At 46.8% G+C, this 24,138-nt stretch overlaps 1 protein-coding gene across 7 annotated transcripts in view; it reads right to left on the bottom strand.

Moving 5' to 3' along the window:
- ZFPM1 (zinc finger protein, FOG family member 1) overlaps positions 1–24,138 on the bottom strand; it is a 112,477-nt gene that overhangs the window by 30,164 nt on the left and 58,175 nt on the right. For 6 of the 7 annotated variants that reach the window (XM_081017755.1, XM_081017758.1, XM_081017754.1 and 3 more), the window contains one exon: positions 20,701–20,796. In XM_081017755.1, the coding sequence (XP_080873881.1) occupies positions 20,701–20,796 (96 nt within the window). Of the gene's footprint in view, positions 1–5,782; positions 5,869–20,700; positions 20,797–24,138 lie in introns of those variants that run through there. The other variant, XM_081017760.1, reaches the window with a different exon arrangement.

Here is a 24,138-nt window from a genome sequence, read left to right as displayed (position 1 = left end):
AGGCATCTAGTTGGCACCTGTGGGAACTGGATGCTGGAGGAGACCCTTTGGTCTGAGCCAAAAACCAGGCTCTTAAGATCTTAAGCCCTAGAGAGCCCCTTGTCGTAAGACCCGCCTCCTGCACTCCTTCACCCACCAAATGAAGGTCTTCTTGCTTATAAGAAACCCTTCCTGACTGCCATCATCATCTCAAACAACATTGCGGCTGCCATCTTTGCAATGGGCTTTGCTGAATTGTTGTGAGGCTTCAAGGGACTCATAGAAGCTGACAGAGGGAAGGACAGCAAATTGGTTGTCAGCTCTGGTTTCTCTTCATCGCTCATTTTTCTAGTCTTAATCTCCATTCACCACATTTCCACACCATTCTGCAACATATTTACCTTAAAAAAAAAGTCCTCATGAAAATTCGACAATATTTTGTGTGCATTTCCCCCAAAGGGGCATTTTTCTATGCAATTTTGACTAAGAAACACATTTTTGTAAGCATTTTCTGCTAATAAAATACACCCGCTGATGCTATTATTATTATTATTATTATTATTATTATTATTATTATTATTATTATTTTACTAATAATCATTTTTATGCACACCTATTTAGACATGTTGGGGGTGGAGAACTAGATTGCAACCTTCAGAGAAGGAAGGGCAGCTGTGGTTCTGTTCATGTATTGCAGGCATCCCCAAACTTGGCCCTCCAGCTGTTTTGGGACTACAGTTCCCATCATCCCTGTCCACTGGTCCTGTTAGCTAGGGATGATGGGAGCTGTAGTCCCAAAAAAGCTGGAGGGCCGAGTTTGGGAATGCCTGATGTATTGCTTTGGGAAAGGCTAGGGTTAGGTAGGATTGAATTAAAGGGTGAACTGTGCCAAAGCTTATGCTTAAGTGAGCATATCTGGGTCTACCCATAAAGCCCTATGTAGACTGCACAAGTGACGGAGAGATTTGAGCATGGGGAACATGAAATACTACAATGGGGCAGGAAAGGCTGGAGATTCCACAGTCACTTGAGACCCTCAAACACACTTGTTCACACACGCCAGCTCTCTGAGCCCCATCCGGGACGAAAAGGAAGCCATGACGTGTCTATTAATAAGAGCCCAGCCCAGCCTAGCTAATGGTCAGAACAATCTTGCAGATTATCGCAAGGAACAAAGTCCATTTTCCCCCTCCCTCCCTCCCGCCTGCTCTGCTTGTGTGCGTGCGTCTCACTACCCCTAATCTTGGGATCGGTGGTGCTGGCGCTCAGTTTCACCACCCTGCAGGTTAATACAATTCCTCCCTTATCTTATCTCCCCATCAGTTTCCTGGCAAAGCCGGCATCCGATTGGCTCCCGCAAGCCAGCTGGCCTGGAAGTTATCGGAATAATTCTTATCTCCGGGATCATTAACCAAATTGGGCTGGTATCGGCCTGCGCGCTTGTGATAATAAAGTTACAAAAGGAATGGAGGAAAAAAGAAAATAAGGCGAGGGACGGCGTCTGAAAAACGCTTCCGTTCCCTGGGGGTGCCTCTCAGGCAGAGTAAGAAGGATCTCAGCCACAATGGTGGGGTTGGGGGAGATGAGAAGCAACTCAAACCTGCCACTCCGGGTCCAGATAGCTCAGCAATTGTGTCTTTCGACAGTGGGCCAACTGATGCCAGTCAAAAGTGCAAGGGCAGCATGGTACAGCCCATGCACAAGCCTTTTAGCAGCCTGAAATAAATTCTCCTTACACATTTCAATAAATTTGTGTGTGTGTGTGTCCTTGTGCATTTATCTGGCTTAGTGTGGCCACTACCCACTGCTTAAGCATGTATGTCACCTAATTTAGCCTGTTACAACATCCTGCGGCCAAGCGTTCCACAGGTCCTTCCTCTGTACTTGCCTTCACCTCACTGCCAACCAGCTTTCAAGGGACAGCTGACTTACTAAACTTTCCTCTACTCATTCCCTCTGCACTACCTTTGATCTTGCATATATCCAGCATTGGCCATCTACTATCTTTATTTTCTAAACCTGAAAAGGACCACTTCTGGTAAGGTGAGGAAAAGGGCTCCCTTTTGCTTGCACGAACATGGCTGCCTCCTTCTGGGAGTTTTATGCCTGCTTGGTTCACAAGAGTAGCACCAAATAGACTGCATCCCACAGGAAAGAATAAAAGGAAGTGATACGGCGGTGCTGAGTTCAGTGTTCAACCTGGAAGCAACAGAGAACCAACCTATCACGTGATTAGAACTGCCACATGGAACGTTGTCAAGTTGCAATGACAAGAATCTCATTGCTCCTTCCTTCTCCCTTGATCGACTTATTCGCTGCTTAAAGTTAGACTGTGAGCAACATGAACATAGAAGACACCCCAACCTTGTGTTATTCTACAAAGCACTATTTATACTGAGGATATTAACTATTAGTATCATAAGCTGATAAAAAAAGCACTGCTGGGAAAGGGGCCTAAGAAAATGAGAAAGGAACTAGGAAGCATGTAGAGGCAGGCAGTGGCTCTTGGGTTTGCTTGCCCCTAACTACAATGTGGAGGATAAAAACGTTTTCAAAGGATGACAGCAAAGCTTTTTTTTTTTTAAAAAAGCAAGATAGTAAGAATTGTTTTATTAAAACAGAAATGGGAAAAATACAAAGGGAGATTGCCACCCGACCACTCCCCAAAGTGCTAGCTGCAGTTAGCTCCTCTAGAATAGAAATAAGAAATTCTCAGCTAATGTCACCTCCTCACCCATGCAAGCAAAAGCAAAAAAGTCTTATTTTTGCTTTCTCCTGACTGTGGTGGTATCTCTCTGGGCCAAGAACCTAACCTGAAAGAAGGGTCCAGGATTATCCACATTGTGATTCAACAGGACATCAAAATTTCATTGTATTCACTTGCACAACTGTCCTATGTGGTAGGCCATCCCACGACATGGCAAAGATGGGATTTTCAACCCAGATCCAACTCCAGCTTGGTACCCAACTGACCCACACTGGAAGGACTTGCATTCTTGTAAGATTCATAGGCGATCAACATTTCAACGGCTGCGGAAAGACAGTGTGTGCCCTGCTGGTTCAGATCAAGAATATTTATTCATTTTATTTCTCTATACCCCACCTTTTTAACCTGATGGGACTAAAAACAGCTTACCGATAAAAACAAGAACCAGAAAAATCACAATTAAAAATTGGTAGAATTAAAACTACCATATTTTTCCGTGTATAAGATAAGGTTTTTCCCCTAAAAAATAATGTCAAAAATTAAGGGCCATCTTATACATGGGAGCGTCTTCTAGACGGAAAAATACGGTATATCATTGACAGAATCAAAACTATATACAGTCATACCTTGGATCTCCTGAACAAATCGGCTCCCGAATAATTGAAATCTGGAAGTGAGTATTCTAGTTTCCAAATGTTCTTTTGGAAGCCGAACATCCGATGGGGCTTCTGCGGCTTCTGATTGGCTGCAGGAGCTTCCTGCAGCCAATCAGAAGCTGCGCTTTGGTTTCCGAACATTTTGGAAGTCGAATGGACTTCCAGAACAGATTCCGTTCAACTCCCAAGGTACAACTGTACATAAATAAAATCTGTTTAAAACATACTACTACTAATAATAAATTATTACAATAAAATAAATTTATTACAATGAAAACAGCATGGCACCATCCCTTTAACTAAAAGCAGTCAATTCCCAAAGGCCTGTTGGAACAAGAAAGTCTTCACCTGCCGAAGGAAGGTCAGCAAGGTGGGAGCCAGTCTAGCTTTTCTAGGGAGGGAGTTCCAAAAATCTGGAGAAGCCACTGAGAATACTCTCTCCCATGACCCCAGCAAGCATGCCTGTGAAGGTTGCGGGGCCGAGAGAAGGGTATCCCCGAATATCTCAAAACTCGGGGCAGGTTCTTATGAGGGAAAACGGTCTTTCAGATAGCTTAAACAAGTGATGGCCAAACCTGGCCCTCCAGATGTTTTGGGACTACAATTCCCATCATCCCTGGCCACTGGTCCTCTTAGCTAGGGATGGTGGGAGTTGTAGTCCCAAAACAGCTGGAGGGCCAAGTTTGGCCATCACTGGCTTAAACCTAAGCTGTGTAGATGGACTCATGTAGCCTAGCTTCCTGCTTTCCAAAGTGGCCAGCTAGGGAACCCAACCAGTGAGGCAACTGACTTCACCTTTTGGTGACTCTCATTGGAGATATTCAAGGGAACAGGTACCGTAAGTCTCTCAGGTGACATATAAGGGTCAACATGCACAAGAGAGCAGCATCCTGTTCTCACAGTGACCAACCAAATGCCCATGGGAAACCCTCAAGCAGAACCAAACACAAGAGCACTCTCCCTGTCTGTGGTTTCCAGCATCTGGTATTCAGAACCATTACTGCCTCTGACCATGGAGGCAGAGCATAACTACCATGGCTGGTAGCCATTGATAGCCTTGTCCTCCATGAATTTGCCCGATCCTCTTAAGAAGCCATCCAAGTTGATGGCCATCACTGTCTCTTGTGGGAGGAGGTTCCATAGTTTAACTATGCATTGTGCGAAGAAGTGCTTTTTTTTGTCTTGTCCTGAATCTTCCAACAAAAAACTCAGTTGGCTGGAACTGATGGGACCTGGAAGGCTGATGTAAATTATTATAACTAAATAAGTTTAGCCATCATATCTAATAACGGTTGACTGCCTGCTCCTCTTCCCACTCTTGTGCTGTTCCCTTTTAAAGTGATCTAAGGTAGTGGGGGCCGGCACATCATGTGTCAGGGAATTCCATCAGTTAATTAGGCACTGTGCAAAGATGGACTTGCTTTTTGCCCACCTCCACATTCGGGGACAGGATACCATAAGCTGGGAACCAGAAACAAGGGCTGGCCGGTGCCATCATACCCAAACTTGTGAGCTTCTGAGAGACGCCTCCCCGGCTCTGATGGGCAGGGGTGCTGATGAAATGGACTAAGAGGATGTTTGTCAAAAAAGGTGGTTTTCCTTTTGAGAAGTTTCAAACACGAGGCAGAGGGAATTATACATATTTTAAAACTGACAACTCAAGTAGCAAAACGATGCGTGATAGCACCAGCCTGATAAGATGGAAGGGGGCGATTGGGGAGCATTTTTAAGCTGCGTACAAGCAACGTCTTTACACTTCACCTTCCCATACAAAAGAAAATATCTCTAAAGGGGCTAAGGAGATTATCCCAGCTTTGGCAGCTCGGATGCTCAAGTAATCAGGGGTAGCCTTGGGAATAACAAAGGAGCTGTTGGGCGTTAAAATTAGACAAAGAGAAAAAGAGGAGGGGCTTGGAGGGGTCCCTCCTTCATTCCCCCATGTCCGTGGCAGATTCCCACTTGCCTATTAGTGGAATCTAAGGAGTCAGAAGCCCACAGAAGAGGGGAAGCAAACTTGTAAGAAGGCATGGCTTTCCATTACATCCAGCATCCATCACATGCAGAACCGTTTCTGTTCTGCTGCAGTTGGTCTTCTGCCAATACCTACATTGTCTCACTGTCCGCCATGCTGAAATTACATAAATTGCATAATTCATCACATAGGTTATGTTGTCATTTCCTTATTCTACTCCTTCTGTTAAAGTGCAAAGGAAAGGTTGTGCTCCTTGCCAACAGTGGCTTCAGGGAGCAGGTCTCTCCAGCTTGCCAACGCAAGTTCCCCACCAAGAGAGAGAGCCCTGTCGCACCTCTGTACGCTCAAGCCGCAGCGGCTCAGACCTGCCAACAAGGCAAGGTGGGGCAAGGTACAGCCCATCTGATACGTGGCCCTCCTTCCCTCCCTCGGCAGGAACAGTCTTCAGAGCTCTGCTCTGCCCCTCACCTTTGCGTCTGGGTTGCTGACATCCACTCACCGTTGTCCCTCTCTGTTTCAAAATGGCGCCCTGGTAACCGAGGACTGCATTTCAGGAAGTATGGGGCTGGCGATTCACATACCCCCAAGTCCCCTCTCTTCTTCTGTAGGGTCTCCGCTTATCCGGACCGCCGCCAACCCCCCCTCCCTACCTCACTGCCAGCACATGCCCAGCCCCCGCCACTTAGCTGGCTATTGGGGATTTCTCCTCTCCTATCGCAGCCAAGCATCACCGGGGATTTATTGATTTTTTGACACAGTTAACAACAGCAAATCTTTATCTCTGCAAACCCTGACCCCATTAGTGGAGGAGGCTCTTACCAAGTCTGGATAGCAACGTGGACCTGTCTACCCTCCCCCCAACCTCCAAGACAGGAGTTTTAGGCAAAGGGTCACAGTTACAGGACGAGAGGTGAGCTCTTTTGCCAATAAGGCAGTTTCGTGACTAAGGCACAGCCCCCTTCTACTCTCTTTCTTCTTTGCAGGCTCAGGGCAACGGAGGCAACAGTTTTAACACACCAGGATTTGGATTATACCAGGGTGGGCAGTGGCAGTGGGGGGTGGGGGAAGAGTTCAAACTACCATCAAATTTTTTAAGCGGCTGCCCTGTGCAACGATTGGCAGGGGTGGAGCACCCAAAGCCATCACAACAACCCACCGAGGAATTTTGGGAGCAAAAAGAGCTGGGGGAACTCCCATACAATTTTCAGAGACCTTCCTCTCCAAGCTACCACTTGCAGGATTCTTTGGAGGCAATCAAAGATTTCAAAGCAGCTTGAAAGTGGTTTAATTGTGGAGTGCAGAACGTAGCCAGAACTTTTGGCGCTGGGATATTAGCTGCCACCATTATTATCGCTGCTCTTTCTATCATTATTTATGGAGCCCCGTCAACATGCATGACGCTTTACAGCATAACGGGGAACAAGGTGGAGCCCTGTCCTGTGGAGCTTTTCAATCTAAAATCTGACAGGGGGAGGTGGCAGAGGAAGCGGAGAAAGCCGGGAGGGAATGGGAAAAGAGGAAGTACAAGCATTCCCCTTCTGGACACGTACTTTGTCCTCAGCACCTATGGAAACGTTCATAGGTAGCCAATGTGCCGCCCTTATCCCTAATTAGAGATGCAAAAAGGCACTGAATTGCATTCTGCCCCACATTCATTGCAGCACCGTTTCCCTTCTGCTGCAGTTTAGCTTCTGTTAAACGCTATGTTTTCCATCTTGCTGTCTGCTGCGGACATAATTAACTATTTTATTAATGCTGCACTATCACTTTGCTTGTCTCAGTGCAAAGGAAATGCAATGTAAATAGGAGGTGAGGTCATTGATTCCATATTGTTTGAAGACAGAAAAACAACAGTGAATACCGATCATATTCACTGGATTGATTTCCGTTTCAGATGAATAAGGGAACACTGGCAATTTCCGCTCCTGTTAGAACTCTTCAACTTCTCTACCCCTAATCACGGGCCTTGCAAGCATCCCTTAAAGGAACAAGAGACCTTTGGCCATGATGCCGAATCTGCCGCAAAACGGCAGCCTCCTAAACAGCTGCCCTAGGATCCCCAAGGAAAACTGTGGCTTGCCGTTACGAGAATGAGGTGGAGCCAGCCTCCATGATGGGAGGACAGCATTCAAGCTCAAAAGATCCTCCCTTGCCAATGGGTGAAGGATACAGAGGACCACTTCCGAGTGATAAAGCTACCACTACATGTACATTGCCATTTTCTCCTTTCACATTCACCCCTCTTCTTACAGTAGTGTGGGGACCCAAGGCAGTGTGCAAGGGCACCTACATGTGTCCTCCAGGTGCAACAGCCAGCTAGCCAAGCGTTCACATGTATACAGGGGAATTGCGAATGGGAAAGAGTGCTGCTGCTGCTGCTGCTGCTGGTGTGTCCTGCTTGTGGGCTTCCATTGGGGCCACCGTGAGAACAGGATGTTGGACTAGCTGGGCCACTGGTTTGACCCAGAAGGAAGCTCCTTCTATTCTGATGCTGTCGCAACCTTGCCTTAATAGTTCAACTCGCACCCCGCACCAATTTTTGGGCTGCCCCGTCAGCCCGAAGCCCCAACATCCTGCCATTTCCCCACCCCCAATATCAGGTCTTATTTCTTTATCCCACCCACCCTGCCCCCTCGCCACCCTGCTTCCAGCCTCCCCACACACCCCTTTAGAGAATTTCTCATAAACCGGAGTCCTGGCCGGCTGCTCCCTGATACCATCAGCTCCAAGGAGAAGGGACAATAGGGAGATGGGCTTTGGAGGGTCTGATCATATCCTGGAGGCAAGGGCGGTGTATTCAGGCCTGGAATGAACCGTGATCCTATCTCCCCCGCCAGGGTGTGGGTTATTGTGTCTCATAAAAGGAGGGACTCTTCACTGCCTTTTCTTCTGTTTTACGCTGGCCTGCCTTATCAGCGCCAGCATGACCCACCTTGCTTCTCCCCCCTCCAATCAAAAATTCCCTTCCTAAGTGGTTTTGCTTAAATAGTCCGGCAGCACACACAGGGCGTCACCCCAGAGCCATTTAACCCTAGAACACCTGGTGCGGCATCGGAAGGGTGTTCCTGAGCATGCACAGAGGAAAGCAGATTCATTTCTCCTATCCTGCTTGCCCTCCCTTCCCAGGAACTCTGATTAGCCTAAGGGGTTCTGCCTACCTTCTCCTCTCACCACAACCCTGCAAGGTAGGTTAGGCTAAGGACGAGCTTTGTGGCTGAGAACGGAAGTGAACCCAGGTCAGGGTGGTCTCAGTTCAACACACTCTTAATACCACACCAGTTCTCAATACGAGGAACACACCAGCGCCTGGGATGTTTTGCAAAGCATCATGTGCTTCGTGGATCAAGGCTGGCCTCAGCCCCAGAATGCAACAGGCTCCTGCAGCCCAGCCCTCCCTTCCCTTCCAGCACGGTAATCTAAAACAAATAGGACTATCTAGTGTAAAACTCTGCTATGAGCGATAAAGAAAAATAGCTGGAATAATTTTTCCCACCCACACATACCAATGTGAAGGGGAAGAGAAACACACACGCACACACAAAGCACAAAAAGATAATCAGGAAGATGGTGGCCAACCCTGCCCTGTCCATCAGAACGGGCCGTCCCGCCTCGCGCTGCCCTGTGCTGCCTGATAATAAACCTTGAGGTTTGCAGAGAAAACTTCAGGCGGGGAGAGATTACTCAGACAGGAGTCGCAGCACAGATAAAAAAAGAAAGGAAAGGAAAGGAAAAAGAGCTGGGCTAGGGGGTGGGAGATGGAGCAAAAATACAGGCCAGGGAAATGGGGGGGGGGGTTAGTGTGTACTGTTTTAATTCAATAGCAACAGTCGCCCCTTGGCTGTGGCTCAGACAATATCCATGATCATCGGCTGTAATAGGAAAATGGAGCCTCCAAGTCCAGTGGCAGGGTACCTTGGTCCAATCAGCCAACAGTATTCATGCCCTGCTCGCAAGCTTCCCAAGGGCACCCACAGTTGGAAAGACTACATAAGCAAGGCAACTGCTTATGTAGCAGCCGGTTCCTAAACACTGAGAATGCTGGAACTGAAGGTTGCTTGGAAGTGACATCTTTAATCCCAGAAGAAGACTTTTGCTGGAGGAGACATGCAGGTCCTCCATGTCTGGAGACAATCTATGCTCAAATGCAGCGTGCCTGTTGGGGGACAACTCTGGAAAACAGTATTATTTCTGCCATGCCTTCTTTGGGCTTTCCCAGACTCATCTGCTTGGCCCGAGTGGAAATCAGGATGCTGGGATACATAAGCTCACCTTGGTCTGATCTTTCATATTTTGGTGGGAAAGCTAAGCAGATGCTTACACCTGTCGGTCAGCAAATTGAAAAACAAGTATTTTTTAAAACTATATGTTTTAGAAAAAACAACCCGGCAGGTTAAAACCAGCATGTCCTCTACATGACAGACAAGGGGAGGGGATAACTCTTATGTTGATGGCCTCTGTGATGTATATGAGCACCATTTAAAATGAAAGGATGTTTGCTTTTGTCCCTTTAGAAATATTGTTTTCTCCCTCATGTATTTAAATTGAGTGCCTAGAACTCATACAGTTAAATGAGCAACATGCCTTAATGCTAGCTGACCTATGCCCAGAAATACTAAAGGGGCTTGCTAATTAAGAGTGCAGGCTTACAAAGAGACGCTTGCCTGTGGCAAGTTAAGAACCACCTACAGATCATTCAGGGAAAATTTACAAGAAGTTGTGTCTTCCTAAACCCCCCCCCCCTTTTCTTTGAGAGCCAAAGGACTAGCTCAGGAATGCGGTCTTGGGGAATATTCTGAAGGCACGCTGTGTGGCAACCTAGCTGAAGGTTTGGGTCAGGCCAGTGGCTGGATAGGAGACCTCCCTGGAATCCCTAGCTTTGCCACCTAGAGTCCCAGAAAGGTGAGAAACAGACATGAGCAGGTAAAGGTAAGGCCCGTGGGCTTGGGTGCAAGGGGATGTTAGCAGCTTTTGTGGAGGGGGAGTGAAAAAGCAAAAGCTTCAGGCATCTGAACGCAGCAGCCTTCTTTCCCTCCGAGTTACTGAAGGAAGGAGAAAGCAGGCTGGCGGGAAGGTCCTTAGCCCCTGTAATTAATGGCAAGAGCTCTTTACCGAGAGACAAAAAAGAAATAAAAGGTGACAAACGACCCCCCATAAAGAGGCTCAGGGGTCGCAGATACATTTGAATATTCGATAGGGTGTGAAAATAAAGGAGCCCATAAAAAGGAAATAGGGCAGTAAAACACAAGGCTGAGTTACAGGTGGAGAAGGTGCCCCGTCACAACCCAATTATTTCTCCCCCGCTTCTTTTAAATATGCTTGCGGAGCTTGATCTATCCACAAGGCATGGATATCACTCAGCACAGGAGAAGCTGCAATGGAAGGAGGGCCCTCTCTGCTAATCCCATGACGCTGAGGCACATATTGATCTGGATGCGGGCCCATAATAAGCTCTGCCTGGCTTATTAGCACAGAACAACACAGAGCATCAGCCCAGGTTTCAAAGCTGGTGTGTGGGCGTGGCTGTGTGCAGGCAACAACACTCAGGGCAATGGGAAGAGACTCTCACTTGCAGACATCAACCAGGGGTGTGTCTGCACCATCAGTGTGCCAGGGTGGTGTAGCGGTTAGAATGTCGGACTATGACATGGGAGACCAGGGTTCAAATCCCCACTCAGGCATGAAGACCACTGGGTGACCAGTCTCTTGCTGTCAGCCTAACCTACCTCACAGGGTTGATGCGAGGATAAAATGGAAAGGAGAAGTATGTATATACCACTTTGAGCTCCTTGCAGGAAAGCTGGGATATAAATGTAATAAATAAATACTTGGGGGCTAAATCCTAACGCCACACAGGTGGTCGAAGAGAACAGGGGCCCCATATCAGGTACAAAGAACACAAGGGCTCAAGCGATACGAAGCCAGAGGGGCTGGAGCAACTTCAACACAAAAAACTTGCTGGACATGAGGACTCCATTTACGCACTGATAGCAGCAGATAGACCTGACTTCATTGACCTTGCCCAGTTCCCTCTGAAAGGTATCAATCCAGTAGTTATTTCCAGCTCTTACGGCAGCTGTGCCCCCAACCCAATGCAACCTGGCACTCCTTTTAGGAAGTTTGCACTACAACTCCCATCAGACCAGACAGCACTAGGAGTTGAAGCCCAAAACACTGGAGGGTACAAATTTTGGGGGAAGACAGTTCTTACAGCAAAGAATTCCACATAGGAAGAATAGTGTTGTGAGTTCGGCGGTGCCAGGCTCCCCTAAATTCCTAGACCCAGTCAGTGTTGGAAGTAAATCAAGTCTCCTGAACCCCTGGATCCAGCAAGGATTACAACATAGGCCAGGCTAGCTTCCTCACAGGGTAATCACCGTGGAACCATTAAGAACGAACAAAGGGAAAGGTGATGGACCATGAAGAAAGAGAAGGGACTCTGGGCCAGGTGGCAAATGAGTGGGGGCCCTCCTCCTGCTCAAACAGCTGGTTAGAAAACAGAGTTTGAAGCAGAACTGAGAGTTGGCTGTGATGTGGCCTAGAAGGAAAAAGGTTGCAGGCTGGTAAGGCAGCAAGCTGGAGAGAGGGTCAGTGCATGACGGTTGGTCTGTGTTTGAATCCAGGGCTGCAGCTATGGGAGAAACCAGAACTTCTTGGGGTGTTGATGCTGAGGACCCCTCCATCATAGGCTCAGGCTGCATAGATGTGCAAATAAACAATATATCAAAAAGACTCAGTCTCCACTGTGCCTCATTCCCAAAAGGAACCATGGATAAGCACCTGGGACCCCTGGAATCTTGCACTGCTTGGAGATTTGGGTGGCGGACAACAATATAATGTTCCTCCATCTTCCCTGTTCTCACCAATAGCATTTTAACAAGGCCACTGCAGCCGTAGGATCTCAGCCACCAACACTCCTTTTGTGATTGGCTGCTGCAGACTGAAAGCTCCTGCGACAACCAGCCAGCTACTCTCCAACGACTAGTCCAGGCCACCTTTGCTACAGAATGGGATCTGCCAAGAAACAAATTCGGGAGACTTTGCCCGCTTCCTCCCCTCTCTCTTACTTCTGGGGCACATTACAGAAATGGCAATCCACTCTATTGGGAGCAACTAGAAACTCTCAGGAGGTTTTTAAACATGTTTTTTTTTGGGGGGGGGGGGACACACACACACGCCACAAGCCAGACTTGCAAGAACAGGAAGTCAAACAGAATGGGCAGCTACATCTGCAAACGCTCCCAAGTTGAGGATTATAGATTATAGCTATCAGCTATTTGCATATCAGAATTTTAAAGCAGCCAAGACCCCTCCAGCGAACAAGGTCATAGCAAAGATTAAAAAGAGAAAGAGAGGGGAGGAAAAAATTCCCTCTCATTTTCTTCTCCTTCCCTTGACTTTCTCATTTCAGCGAGGCACATGAATGTGCGGGGCTATCAGAAATGTGAAGGACGGCTGCTCATCCTCTCCCACCCAACCACGCCTGGCAGCCTGCCCTGCTGAGGCCTGTGCTGGAGGAAGAGTGGTGCAAAAATACTGGGCACTTGAAACAGGAGCAATGGGGTACTCCAAGCCCCATAGCACATCCCTGGAGAGATGTGGTAGAGCATCATTGCCCTTCAGGAAGGTTTCCTCACAAACGAACCTTCAGTACACACAACTGAAATTTCCAGGTTCAGAAGCAGTAAACTTCTCTATATTCAGATTACGGGGTGCAACTGAGGGACAAGGCTCCTGCGCCTTTCTGCTCTCCATGTGGGAGGCAGGACCCTGGACTAGATCAACATAATTTCAGGAAGTGATGATCACTGCCCCATGTGGTGGGCCACGTGACTGCAGTCTCCAGGGAAGAAGCTTCCAAAGCAGGCCTGCCCATCCAAGATGGCGATTGGCTTGTTGAAATCAGCGGAGGAGGATATAAGGACTTCCTTTGCCAGCTTCTTAAGTAGCCACGGTTCTTCCTAGAACTGCACCTTGAAAACTTCTGTCCTGGATTTTCATTAATACTTTTAATAGAATCAGAATCAGAAAGGGGAAACAATGTAATGAGTCCCATGACACCATCAGCCTGCATAGCCAACAGAGGTGGAGTAGAAATTTAATTCAGTTTGCATTTAAAGACAACAATACACCAGCTGAAATGGAGCCCCACTTTGAAACTTGCTCTTCTCCGAATTTTGCAACGCAGTTCTCCAGCCAAGCAACCATGTACAAAAGTGCATATATTAAGGTAAAGTGTGTATAGAAATGGAAATATAAGTGAAAGTGACAGACAAATATGCATATCGATATTTGCAAAAATGTGCACGTTAGGAGAAATTCACACTAAAATGTGATGAATTTTCATGAAGCCTTTAAAAAAAAAAAAAGAACACCTGAAATTGATGTGGAAATGTGGAGAACTGAAGTTCAGACTGGAAAAATGGTAAGATGAGAGAAACCCAAACTGATGATGGGAGCTGTAATCCAGCAACATTTGAAGGGCTAAATGTTCCCTATCCCTGTCTTATTCCAATGCAGGATTCCAGATGCTCAGGCATCCCTGCCAGATGTGCCCAGCCAAGCTTTTCTTGCAGGGGTCCAAAGGAGAAGTTTTTGCAACTTCCCAAGAAAACCTTAGTGCACTGAGTGAGCTTTCCCCCTATGCTTCTCAGTTCCGTGCAGCAGCCCCGCAACAGGTAGAAGGCATGCTCAGATCCTTCATCAGCCCCCAATCCATTTTTTTGTTTGTTTGCATGCTTGAATGGGAAGGATTTCCACACCCCCACCAGCCAACCCTCCCACTCAGCCATGCCCTTCCAGGGACCAAAGGAAGAAAAGGAAACACAGAACATGGAAAGAAGCTGCAGATGATTCTGGAGCTCTGCTAGTGAGGAACCTGAAAGGGGAGGTGGGCTTGGCCCCCGGTCTGATCATGGAAGCCCTATCTAATAAATGATGGCCATGAAGTTGTGCCTACAGAACTTCATCTTGACTGCAGCTCCGTGGCAGAGCACCTGCTCTGCATGCAGAAGGTCCCAGGTTCAAGCCATGGTCCGAAACGCTACTAGAGACAATGGTGAGCTCGATGGGCCATGGTCTGACTCATTATAAAACAGCACCCCATGATCACCTAGGATGCCGGCAGGTGCCTGATTGGGCAAAGCGCTTGAGGTACACCAACCTGGCCACTCAAGACGTCAGTGAGGCTCTGCAGGAAGATTTGGCAAAAGAAGATTTGGGAGGGACAAAACTGGATGGCACCCAGGAGCTTTGAAAAACACAACTCTCTCCACCCCCACCCACCCGCCTGGCCTGGCCTCCACACAGCATCCTCCTAGCCTGCCACTGCTGACACACGGCGGATCCTGCCAGATAAAGAAGAAATTCAGGCTGCTCAAAGTTTCCCTTTTTTTCCTCTTTCCCTTTTTTTTTTACCCATTCCATTCCTGATAAGTGTGGTGCCTGCACAGAGACTGATAGAAGGCCTATCGCGGCGGTTAGCGCAGAAAGGAAAAGCCTATCGCCGCAGCATCGCCGGACTCACATCAACTCCCAGCCACACAGAAATTAATATCACTCCAATTACCAGAGTGGAGATGGGCTGCACAGCGGCGATAATAAAATCTCTTTTACATAAAGAATGCAAATAACCAACTCCAGTGGGGGCAGGCGGGGGGAGGAGGGAGGAACAAGGGGGAAAGGAAGAGGAAGCAACTTGCCACCCTTATTCTGGTTGCTTATGAATTTGATCCAGGATACAGTGTCAGGACCTATTTTTCAACTTCAGGGAACTTAATTGAGCAAACCACTGACTGCAACATTTGCAACATCTGGGACTTTTCTGGTAGGAAGGTGCATACAAGCATGTTCAGAGTGCTCCCTCAAACAACTGGATGCCAGAACTTGGGAGTCCCAGCTCACATACCATCAACAGAAATTAGAAACAGAACACCCACAACATGAAGTGGCAGAAGTCTACACAAGGAAGATCCTACCACGCAGATTCAGACTTGCATGGGTTCCACAGACGCAAGGAAGCCCCTCCTCAAAAGTCTCTCTGCAGAGAGTGGATAGAAAACAGTAAAAGGTGTTTTTCCTGACCTTTTAAGAAGGCTGCAATGAAATATAAGGGGGGCTCTAAGGAAGCTTTGGCAGCAACCTGGTGCCAGACAGGATGGGAGAAGTATATTTTGCAAGATGTACTTGATATGAAGACTAGTGGCTGCAGTTTATTTATTTATTGTTACATTTGTATATATTCCACTTTTCTGCCAAGGAGCTCAAGATGGAACTTGACTCTCCGCCCCCCCTCCTTATTTATCCTCACAACCATCCTGTGAGGTAGGTCAAGTTGAGAGACCAAGAGCCATAAGCTCAGTAGCAGAACGGCTGTTCTGCAGAAGGTCGTTGGTTCAATCCCAGGCATCTCCAAGTAGGGCTAGGAAAGAACCCTGCCTGAAACTCATCAGAACTGTTGCCAGTCAGTGTAGATAAGTTTGGGCTACACAGACCATTGGTTTCACTCAGTATAAGGCAGCTTCCTATGTTACTGAGACTGTGAGTGACCCAAAGTCATGCTGTGAGCTTCACGGCTGAATAGAGATTTGAACCTTGGTCTGCAGGGTGCTACTGTTGACATTCTAACCATGACACCATGGCTGGTGCTTTATGCACAGTAACATAGGAAACTGCTTTACATTGAGTCAGGCCCTTGGTCCATCAAGCCCAGCACTGTCTACACTGACCGGCAGTGGCTCTCCATATTCTCACAAGGTTTCTTCTTCCCATCCATTGCCACCAGATCTCATAAAGACACCGGGGATGGAGCTTAGCTCCTTCTGCACACCAATCAGGTGCACTCCACCACTGAGCTATGGTTGATATGCATATCCCAACTTAGCCTAGACATGGTCTTAAGGCATGCAGGGTAGCCGGAGCTGTACACTCTATTCCTCTCAGTTCCTAGTACAGAGATATGCTGTCCCTGGGGAACACAAGAAAAGAAGAGATATGGGAGAAATCTTGTGTCCAGGTTGCTCCAATCCTGATCATGTGTACACAGTTTCTCATGTGCTGGTCCTATCATCACCCACCATCTGCAGACAAGACTGAGGATCAGTGCAGCTGGATGCAATGTGCTGCAGTAGTGTAGTGGTTAGAGGGTCTGAGTTCAAATCCCTATTGGGTGACAAAATTCACAGGATGATCATGGACAAATTACTACTCTCTCAGCCTAACCTATCTCACAGAATTGTTGCACAGATTTAAAGGGGGGGGGGCTTTGATGCTACATTGAGCTCCTTGGAGGAGAGGAAGAATATCAATGTAACAAATAAACCAAGAGCAAGGGATGGATGAATGGGTTAATTTCAAGTTTCTCCAAGTTTCTCATTTTTCCAGTCTTAAATTCAGCTCTCCACATTTTATATCAGTTACCATTTTTTAAAAAAAAGTCATTATGCAAATCCATCAATATCTTCATGTGGATAATAAAACATTCACTTTTTATATGACTTTTGCCTGATATGCACATTTTTGTAAAGCAATTCTCTCTAATATAATGTATTTTGGTATGTGCTATTTTCAACAATACATGCATTTTTATGCACGCTAGTATACAAATCTTTGTATATATTGCTTGGCTAGAGAACTACATTGCAAAATTCAGAGAAATGCGAATTTCGAAGAAGGGCTGCGTTTTGGTTTGCGCATTGTATTGGAAAGCACAAATTAGGGAGGGATCACCATTAAATGCAAACTAAATCAAATTTATTCGCCATCCGTAATATATGTGGACATGTTAAGAATTTGCTGGATCAGGCCAATGGCCCATCAAGCCCAACAAACTGTTCTCATAGTGGCCACCCACTTTCTCCTCCTGTGGTTTCCAGGAACTGGCATGCAGAAGCAGTACTGCCTCCAGCAGTGGAGAGGCAGAGTATACCTATCATAGCTGGTGGCCATTAATTGCCTTATCCTCCATGAATTTATCTAATCTTCTTTTAAAGTCAACCAAGTTGGTGGCCAGCACTGCCTCCTGTGAGAATGAGTTCCCCAGTTTAAGTATGTGTTGCATGAAGGAGAACCTTGTCGTCATTTTTTCTGTTGGGTTTTATCAACAAGGATCATCAGAATAATAAATGATACAGACCAAGACTTCTCATGTCATTTGTATATCACAACAACCATAATAAATTTTGCACTAATATTTACCATATACGGGTGTATTGTTAGCGGTCAGTGTATAGGTTCTTGGTTCATGAAATGGTTTAAATGAAGAGAGTTTTTGATGGATAGCTCAGTCAGTAAAGTGTGGGACTCTTAATCTCAGAGTCATGGGTTTGAGCCCCACATTGGGCAAAAGATTCCTGCATTGCAGGAGGTTGGACTAGATGACCATTGCGGTCCCTTCCAACTTTAGCAGTCTATGATTCTATGAAAAAGAATGGGGAAACAGGATAGAAGAGAATTAACAGATAACATTCAGCATCAAATAGCTAAACGCTTAATCAGGATCCCTTGTGGTGGTGCTTAGATTACGTATGAGTAATAGTCATTTTTCCTCTTACGTTACCAATGAAAGAATATAAAGTGTTGAAGGAGTACTTTGTCTTATCTGGTTGTTGTGCCATCAGCTGAGCATCCTACCCCTTGAGAAGACAACAACCCCCCAGTTCTTGGGGCTGAGCCAGGGACAAAGTCAAGGTTAAGGGTCCCATAAGCAAAGCTGGATATAAACCATTACTCTGCTCTTAGTATGTTGGCAAAAGGGATTTGGGCATCTTGAGTCTCCCTTGTGCTATTCTGAGATGAATGAAGAGCAGCAGTGGACAGAGCAGGCATAGGCAGGGTGGGTGGGAGGAAGGAGGGGGTGCTGTGCCATGTGGCCAGCCAAGGATGAGCAGAGCAGCCTCACATCCGTCCATCGAGGCCAAAAGGTCTGGGGTGGGAAAGAGCAGATAACCAAGGAAGAGACAGAGGAGGTAGTGGCGAGGGAAGTCCTGCAGATATATTTCCGGCCAATACATCTAGGAAGGGCTGGAGATATCAGCCTGGCTGTGAACAGACATTTCCCTTCCTGAACAGGGAGTGGTGAGTGTGTGTGTTTCTGTGTGTGTGTTGGGGCAGGGGAAAGAAGAAGAAAGCAGATAAACACTTTTAGAAGCAACTCTCACTTTCCTATCTCCTGACTTGAATCTTCTGCTTTCATTGTTGCTTTAATGGTTTCTCTTTATTGTTACACTGCTTTAATTTGCCTTGTTTATTATATACTTTAATTATGGATGTTATAATGTTGTTGCTTCACTGTGCCTTTTAATTATGGGCAGCTGCATTTTTAGAACTGGTTTTGTTCTTGTTATTTTGCTGTTGGCTAGGCTTTTTTCATTTCTTTGAAGCGCCCTAGTACAGTGGTACCTCGGGTTAAGTACTTAATTCGTTCCGGAGGTCTGTACTTAACCTGAAACAGTTCTTAACCTGAAGCACCACTTTAGCTAATGGGGCCTCCTGCTGCTGCCGCGCCGCCACAGCACGATTTCTGTTCTCATCCTGAAGCAAAGTTCTTAACCCATGGTAATATTTCTGGGTTAACGGAGTCTGTAACCTGAAGCGTATGTAACCTGAAGCATATGTAACCCGAGGTACCACTGTATTTCTTCTTGAAATGAAAGGCAGTGTATAAAGCCTTTTAATAATATTATAATACTCACAAGCAACTACTGCTGCTGCAGAGGGAGATGGGATTCGCATTCAGGGCATGGGGGCGGGGACTCAAGGCAGTCTGGGCTTTGGAGTTCTTTACAAAGTGACCGAGCAGCTGTGGGGTGGGGTGTCTTTGTGGATTTGCTAGGATGAATTTGGTCGTCCTCTCAATTCAAGCAGCAAAAGCCATAAAGCAAAAGCTGCAGTTTTGAGATGTGCTTGGAAAAGGGGAAGGATAAGAAAACAACAAAGGGCCCTCCTCCACAAATAAGTAAGAAATGATGAACTTTCTTTTTTTAAAGACACCTGAGGCAGTCTCACAGACATGGAACTAGATTTCTCATCCTTAATCCATTCTAGATCACATAGGCTGCCATCCTCAGTGACACACCGTGATGCCTGGTGCCCATTTGGATCCAACTCATTCTAGATCCGTCCCCATCCTCTTCCTTGATGATTTCTACTAAGGAGGAGGAAGCTTACTGGCTTCATTCGGAAACGGGCAATCAAAATGATCGAGGGGGTGGGATCAACTCTCCTCTGAGGAAACGTTTTGGGCTAGAGAGAAGGTGAGTAAGAGGCGACATGGTAGAAGTTCATGAAACGATGCATGGCATTGAGAAAATGGATGGAGAAATGTCCCTCCTCCTCTCATAACACTGGAACTCATGGACCTCCAATGAAGCTGAATGTTGGGAGGATGCAAGGCAGACAAGAGGAAGTACTTTTTCCACAGAGCGCATTGTTAAATTATGGAACTCATTCCTACAGAAGGCAGGAATGGCCACCAACCTGGATAAAAGAAGATTAGGCAAATTCATGGACAGAAAGGCAACCCACAACGGCCAAGCTCTACCTCCACTGTCAGGGGAGTTATCCCTACAGGTGCCAGCCTGATACTTAGTCAAATCATGGGCCCATCTAACTCAGAATTAGTTAAACTGACAGGCAGCAGCTTTCTAAGGTTTCAGGCAAGGTTCTCTCCCAGCCCTACCTGGAGATGCCCGGGATTGAACCTGGGACCATGTAAAGCAGGTGCTTAGCTAAGGATCCTTCCCTATCACTCTAAATACACATCCATCCCCCTCCACCCCAGATCATATATAACCAAGCTGCTGTTCGCCAGCTCATCACACACTCACAGACTTTTCCACTGACAGATGGAGACTGGCACACCCAATTGTTTCTCTGCATGCCTTGTTGGTTTACAGATGAAAGTCCAGTGAGAAGGGGGGGGGGGCTATGAGCAGCATCCAGCTTTCCTAAAACTCACGGCTCACAATACTCAGGGCTCATGAGCTTACTAGCCTTCAGAAGCTTTTTAGCTCTGCTCTGTCTGTAACATCCCCACATTTGACGCAGAAAGGAAACATTAACCGTGGACTTTCTCCCTAAGAGTGGCGATTTTTGCTTCAAATTATTAAAGACGACTTCGCGTTCTTAAAGACACTGTCCTTCAGGATTCCCCAAAAGGTGTCGATCAATCAAGGGGGAAAGAATTAAAAGTCTCTGATTGATTGCCTTCATTTAAAAACCAATTTTGGTTGGAGAGATCTGTGCTCAGTTTGGAACTTAGTTAAGATACCAGCCCCATGAGAGCAGAAGCAGCACAGGCCTGCCCCTACCTGCATGAGATCTTTTTCATTACTTAGGGGAGTTTGGGTTGGTTTAGCAGGGAAGACAGGAGGAGGAGTGGCGGTACTTACCTGGCCCGTTCCAAAGCTTCGGCTCCTGGGGCTTCTCCAGAATCTCTTGTTTATCTGGCTCCTTTGGGCTCTCCAAGCTCTCTCTGAGTTCAGTCTCTGAAAATTGAAGTAATGAAATCATTGAATCATCACTCAGAATCATTGAGGGCTGTGAAGAATATATGGTCAGCCATTCAGGTGCACCAGACTTTTATGAGCCAAGTCACATGATCCAGCTTCAAGACAGCCATTCACACAGCTGCATCATGAACAGAGCGCTCGCCATGGCTAAGAAGGGGGTGTTCTTTGGAGATAGAAAGCAAAAGACCTAGCTCCCCCACACAGCAAGTGGGATGATCAGGATGTGATTGTACTGCATGGAACTGACTCTGGTCTGTACCATTTCACGCTGTACATGGGGATGCACATGGGTGAATACTATACCTCTTCTGTCAGGTGCTGGTGTGGTTGCTCGAGAGCAAACAGGCAAGACTCCGACCTGTCTTTTCCAGGCTTTATTATTAGTGCAAACTATTTACAGTGAAGAGCGTTGCAAGTTCATGTCTGGCTCACTCGCTAGCAGAATCTGGGAGTGGCCGGTTCTTATACCTCCTCCAGCATAACAGTCACGTGACCCCCAACCTTCTCCTCCCTTCCCTGCACCTAAACCTACTGCGCAGAATGGGCGCTGGCAAAGGGGTACTTCCCTCCCCTCTGGTTTGCTCAGGCTCGGTGTTGAGGCTCTCCCTAGCATCCCCTGCTCCCACCACTTCCTCTCCACTGGAGGTGGGACTTCCCTCCTCGCCAGAGGAGGAACTGCTTCGCAAGATTTTTGGAGGTTCCCTGTAACACAACTGCCCTTTCACCTCTCACCTCTGAGCCAATGGCAGTTTCCTGACACCTTCTATCCAAAATGACACCAGCCCCTGCATACTGGAAAGGGGTGTGTCAGCAGGAAGGGATTCAAGCTTAGCTTGTCTTCTGGAGACAACTGTTTTCTAAGTGCAGACATTTTAATTCTAGTAGAGCATTTGACCGTGTGAGCTGTGCTTCCCCCACCCCTCAGCTTTCAAAGACAGAAGTGGTCCAGTGAATTGTTTATCACATCACCTAATGTCTGGGTTGGGCTCTCACCTGATGTCTAAGAACTAGGCCCAGGAATAATAATGACATTTAATATGTTGAACTGGCTCCCAACCAAGGATAGAAAGACGTGCGTAGGATGCCAGGAAACCCCACAAGGTGACAATCAACATACAGAGCTGCTTGCTAGATAATAATGAATCTGACTGCTGCAGCCCTTGCCTCATCACTCATCCTCATAACAGCCAACTCCTAAGGGCCGAGGCCCCTTCAACTCCCCCAATAAAATATTTGAGCTCGCCCCCCCCCCCCAGTTGATGGGCATTGCGATTCAAATGGTGTGTGTGTGCGCTGCATCTTGTGATTGTGTTTGGCGTGGCTTACCTCCCCCCCCCCAATATTTTATTTAAGTTGGCACCCCTACCTGTGTATTATCTCTATATCTTCCCTGTACCTGATGTTTGGAGACAGAGCCCACAAACCAGACATACTTTGCAATATTTTATTTATTTGTGGCATTCATATCCCACCTTTTTCTCCAAGGAGCTCATGGTTCTCCCCCTCTTTCATTTAATCCCCACAACAACCCTGTAAGGTAGGTTAGGCTGAGAGGGAGAGGGGCTGGCCCAAGGTCACCCACTGAGCTTCATGACCGAGCGGGGATTTGAACCCTGGTCTCCCAGGTTCTAGTCTGACACTCTAACTACTATGCTGCACTGGTGCTCAATACTTAAAAAAAAAACAACCTCAATGAAGTTCTAATAATAAAAGGCAAAGTCTAAAATTCAAATGAATTCTGCAAATTAAAATTTATTCAAATTGAAGGCGGGGCAACAAGCAAGAATAAGGAGCTATGCAAAGTGCTAATCACTACCTCTTGCTAAGACTCACTTGGGCATATCAGGTTTTACTAGCCACTCTCGATCTATTTTCAAGCTTATTTGCAGCCAGTAAGGCCTTAAAGAAGAGAAGAAGCCACAGCTGACATTTATACCTTGCCTTTCCATAAACTCTCCAGGTCAGCTAACAACAGTTTGAAAAAAGGTAAGAAGAAAAAGATAATATAAAATAAAAGAGCAGATAAAATCAGTATCAAGCAGTCTGAAAATAAAGATGTCGTACAGTTTACCTATTACCTATCAAGCTGTTTCGGCACTAAAATATCAGGAGGGTCAATCACACCTTGTTATGGAGAGATTAAAAAGAACTTCGCAGAAAATGAATGCTTTTTTATAAAATAAAACAGAACAAAACAAAACAAAACAAAACAAGCCATCAGAATGAGCATGCCAATTGCTCAGGAATGCTCTCTCTCAAGTCATTCGAAGTACATAATATCAAGCCAGGCCAATTGCTCCACATCGCTCAGTACTGCCCACACTGACTGGCAGCAGTTGTCCAGAGTCTCCCACACTTACAGGAAGATGCCGGGGTTTGAACCCGGGGCCTTCTGCGAGCAATGCATGAGCTCTTCCACCAATCTATGGCTATTCCCCAACCTTACGCAGCCCATATAGAAAGGGCACATAACAGAGCGCCTCTGCTGAAGAGCTCACTGAGCTGGCAATCCCAGAACACTCCCAGGATGCTTCACTTTAAGCTTGTGTGATACAAACATCAACCTTGACTGGATGATTTGGGGGCCTCAGAGTTGCTTCCTTATTTTCCAGGCCTCCCATCCGCCTTCTCCCAGCACCAGCTGGCTGACGAAAAGAAAAAAAACAAAAGAAAAGAAAATTGGGTGGGGAAAGAGAACTTACTTCCTGGGCCTACTCTCCCGGTGGCAGACTCATAGCAACTTGATGACAATTATTTTCCCCATTAACTACTGTTCAAGATCCTGCCGATAAGCCTATCTGCATAAGACAGCGTGAAAGATTAGCGGGCAGAGGGCATGTTTGCCTTTGCACCCAGGCCCCCAATAACCACCGCCAAAAAAGGCCCCACAACCATGGCCCAATCGATTGGCGCCATAAAGGGCGCCTGGGGGTGGTGACGTCACCGGCGATTGGTGATTATTAATACAGGTGATAAGGCGGGAATGGGGGGGTGGGGTGGATGATTAACATCAAATAAATCAATCGCCGGGTATAAAAGTCCCATTATTTTTGGCTATAAATCAAAGTGGCTGGCATATTGATTGTTATCCATCGCGCTGAAAGCTTTTTGCTATGCGCCACAGGAGCAGCAGTTATTGCAGCCGGTGCGTTATCATGCGCTATCGCCTCCTTTTATCACAACGCGCTAGTGCCAGGTGCACTGTTCAGGCTGGAGCTTTCAGAGCTCTCTGCTCTCCCTAACCTCCCCCCCACGCAACCCCCAACCCCCCACCCCTCAGCCTGAGGCTCTTGTAGAGAGCCTTAAAAATCAGATAAA

Source organism: Podarcis pityusensis (assembly GCF_964106645.2).
Source record: "Podarcis pityusensis genome assembly, chromosome: 8".
NCBI classification, from domain to species: Eukaryota; Metazoa; Chordata; class Lepidosauria; order Squamata; family Lacertidae; genus Podarcis; species Podarcis pityusensis.
This window is presented reverse-complemented; position numbering and strand designations above follow the sequence as displayed.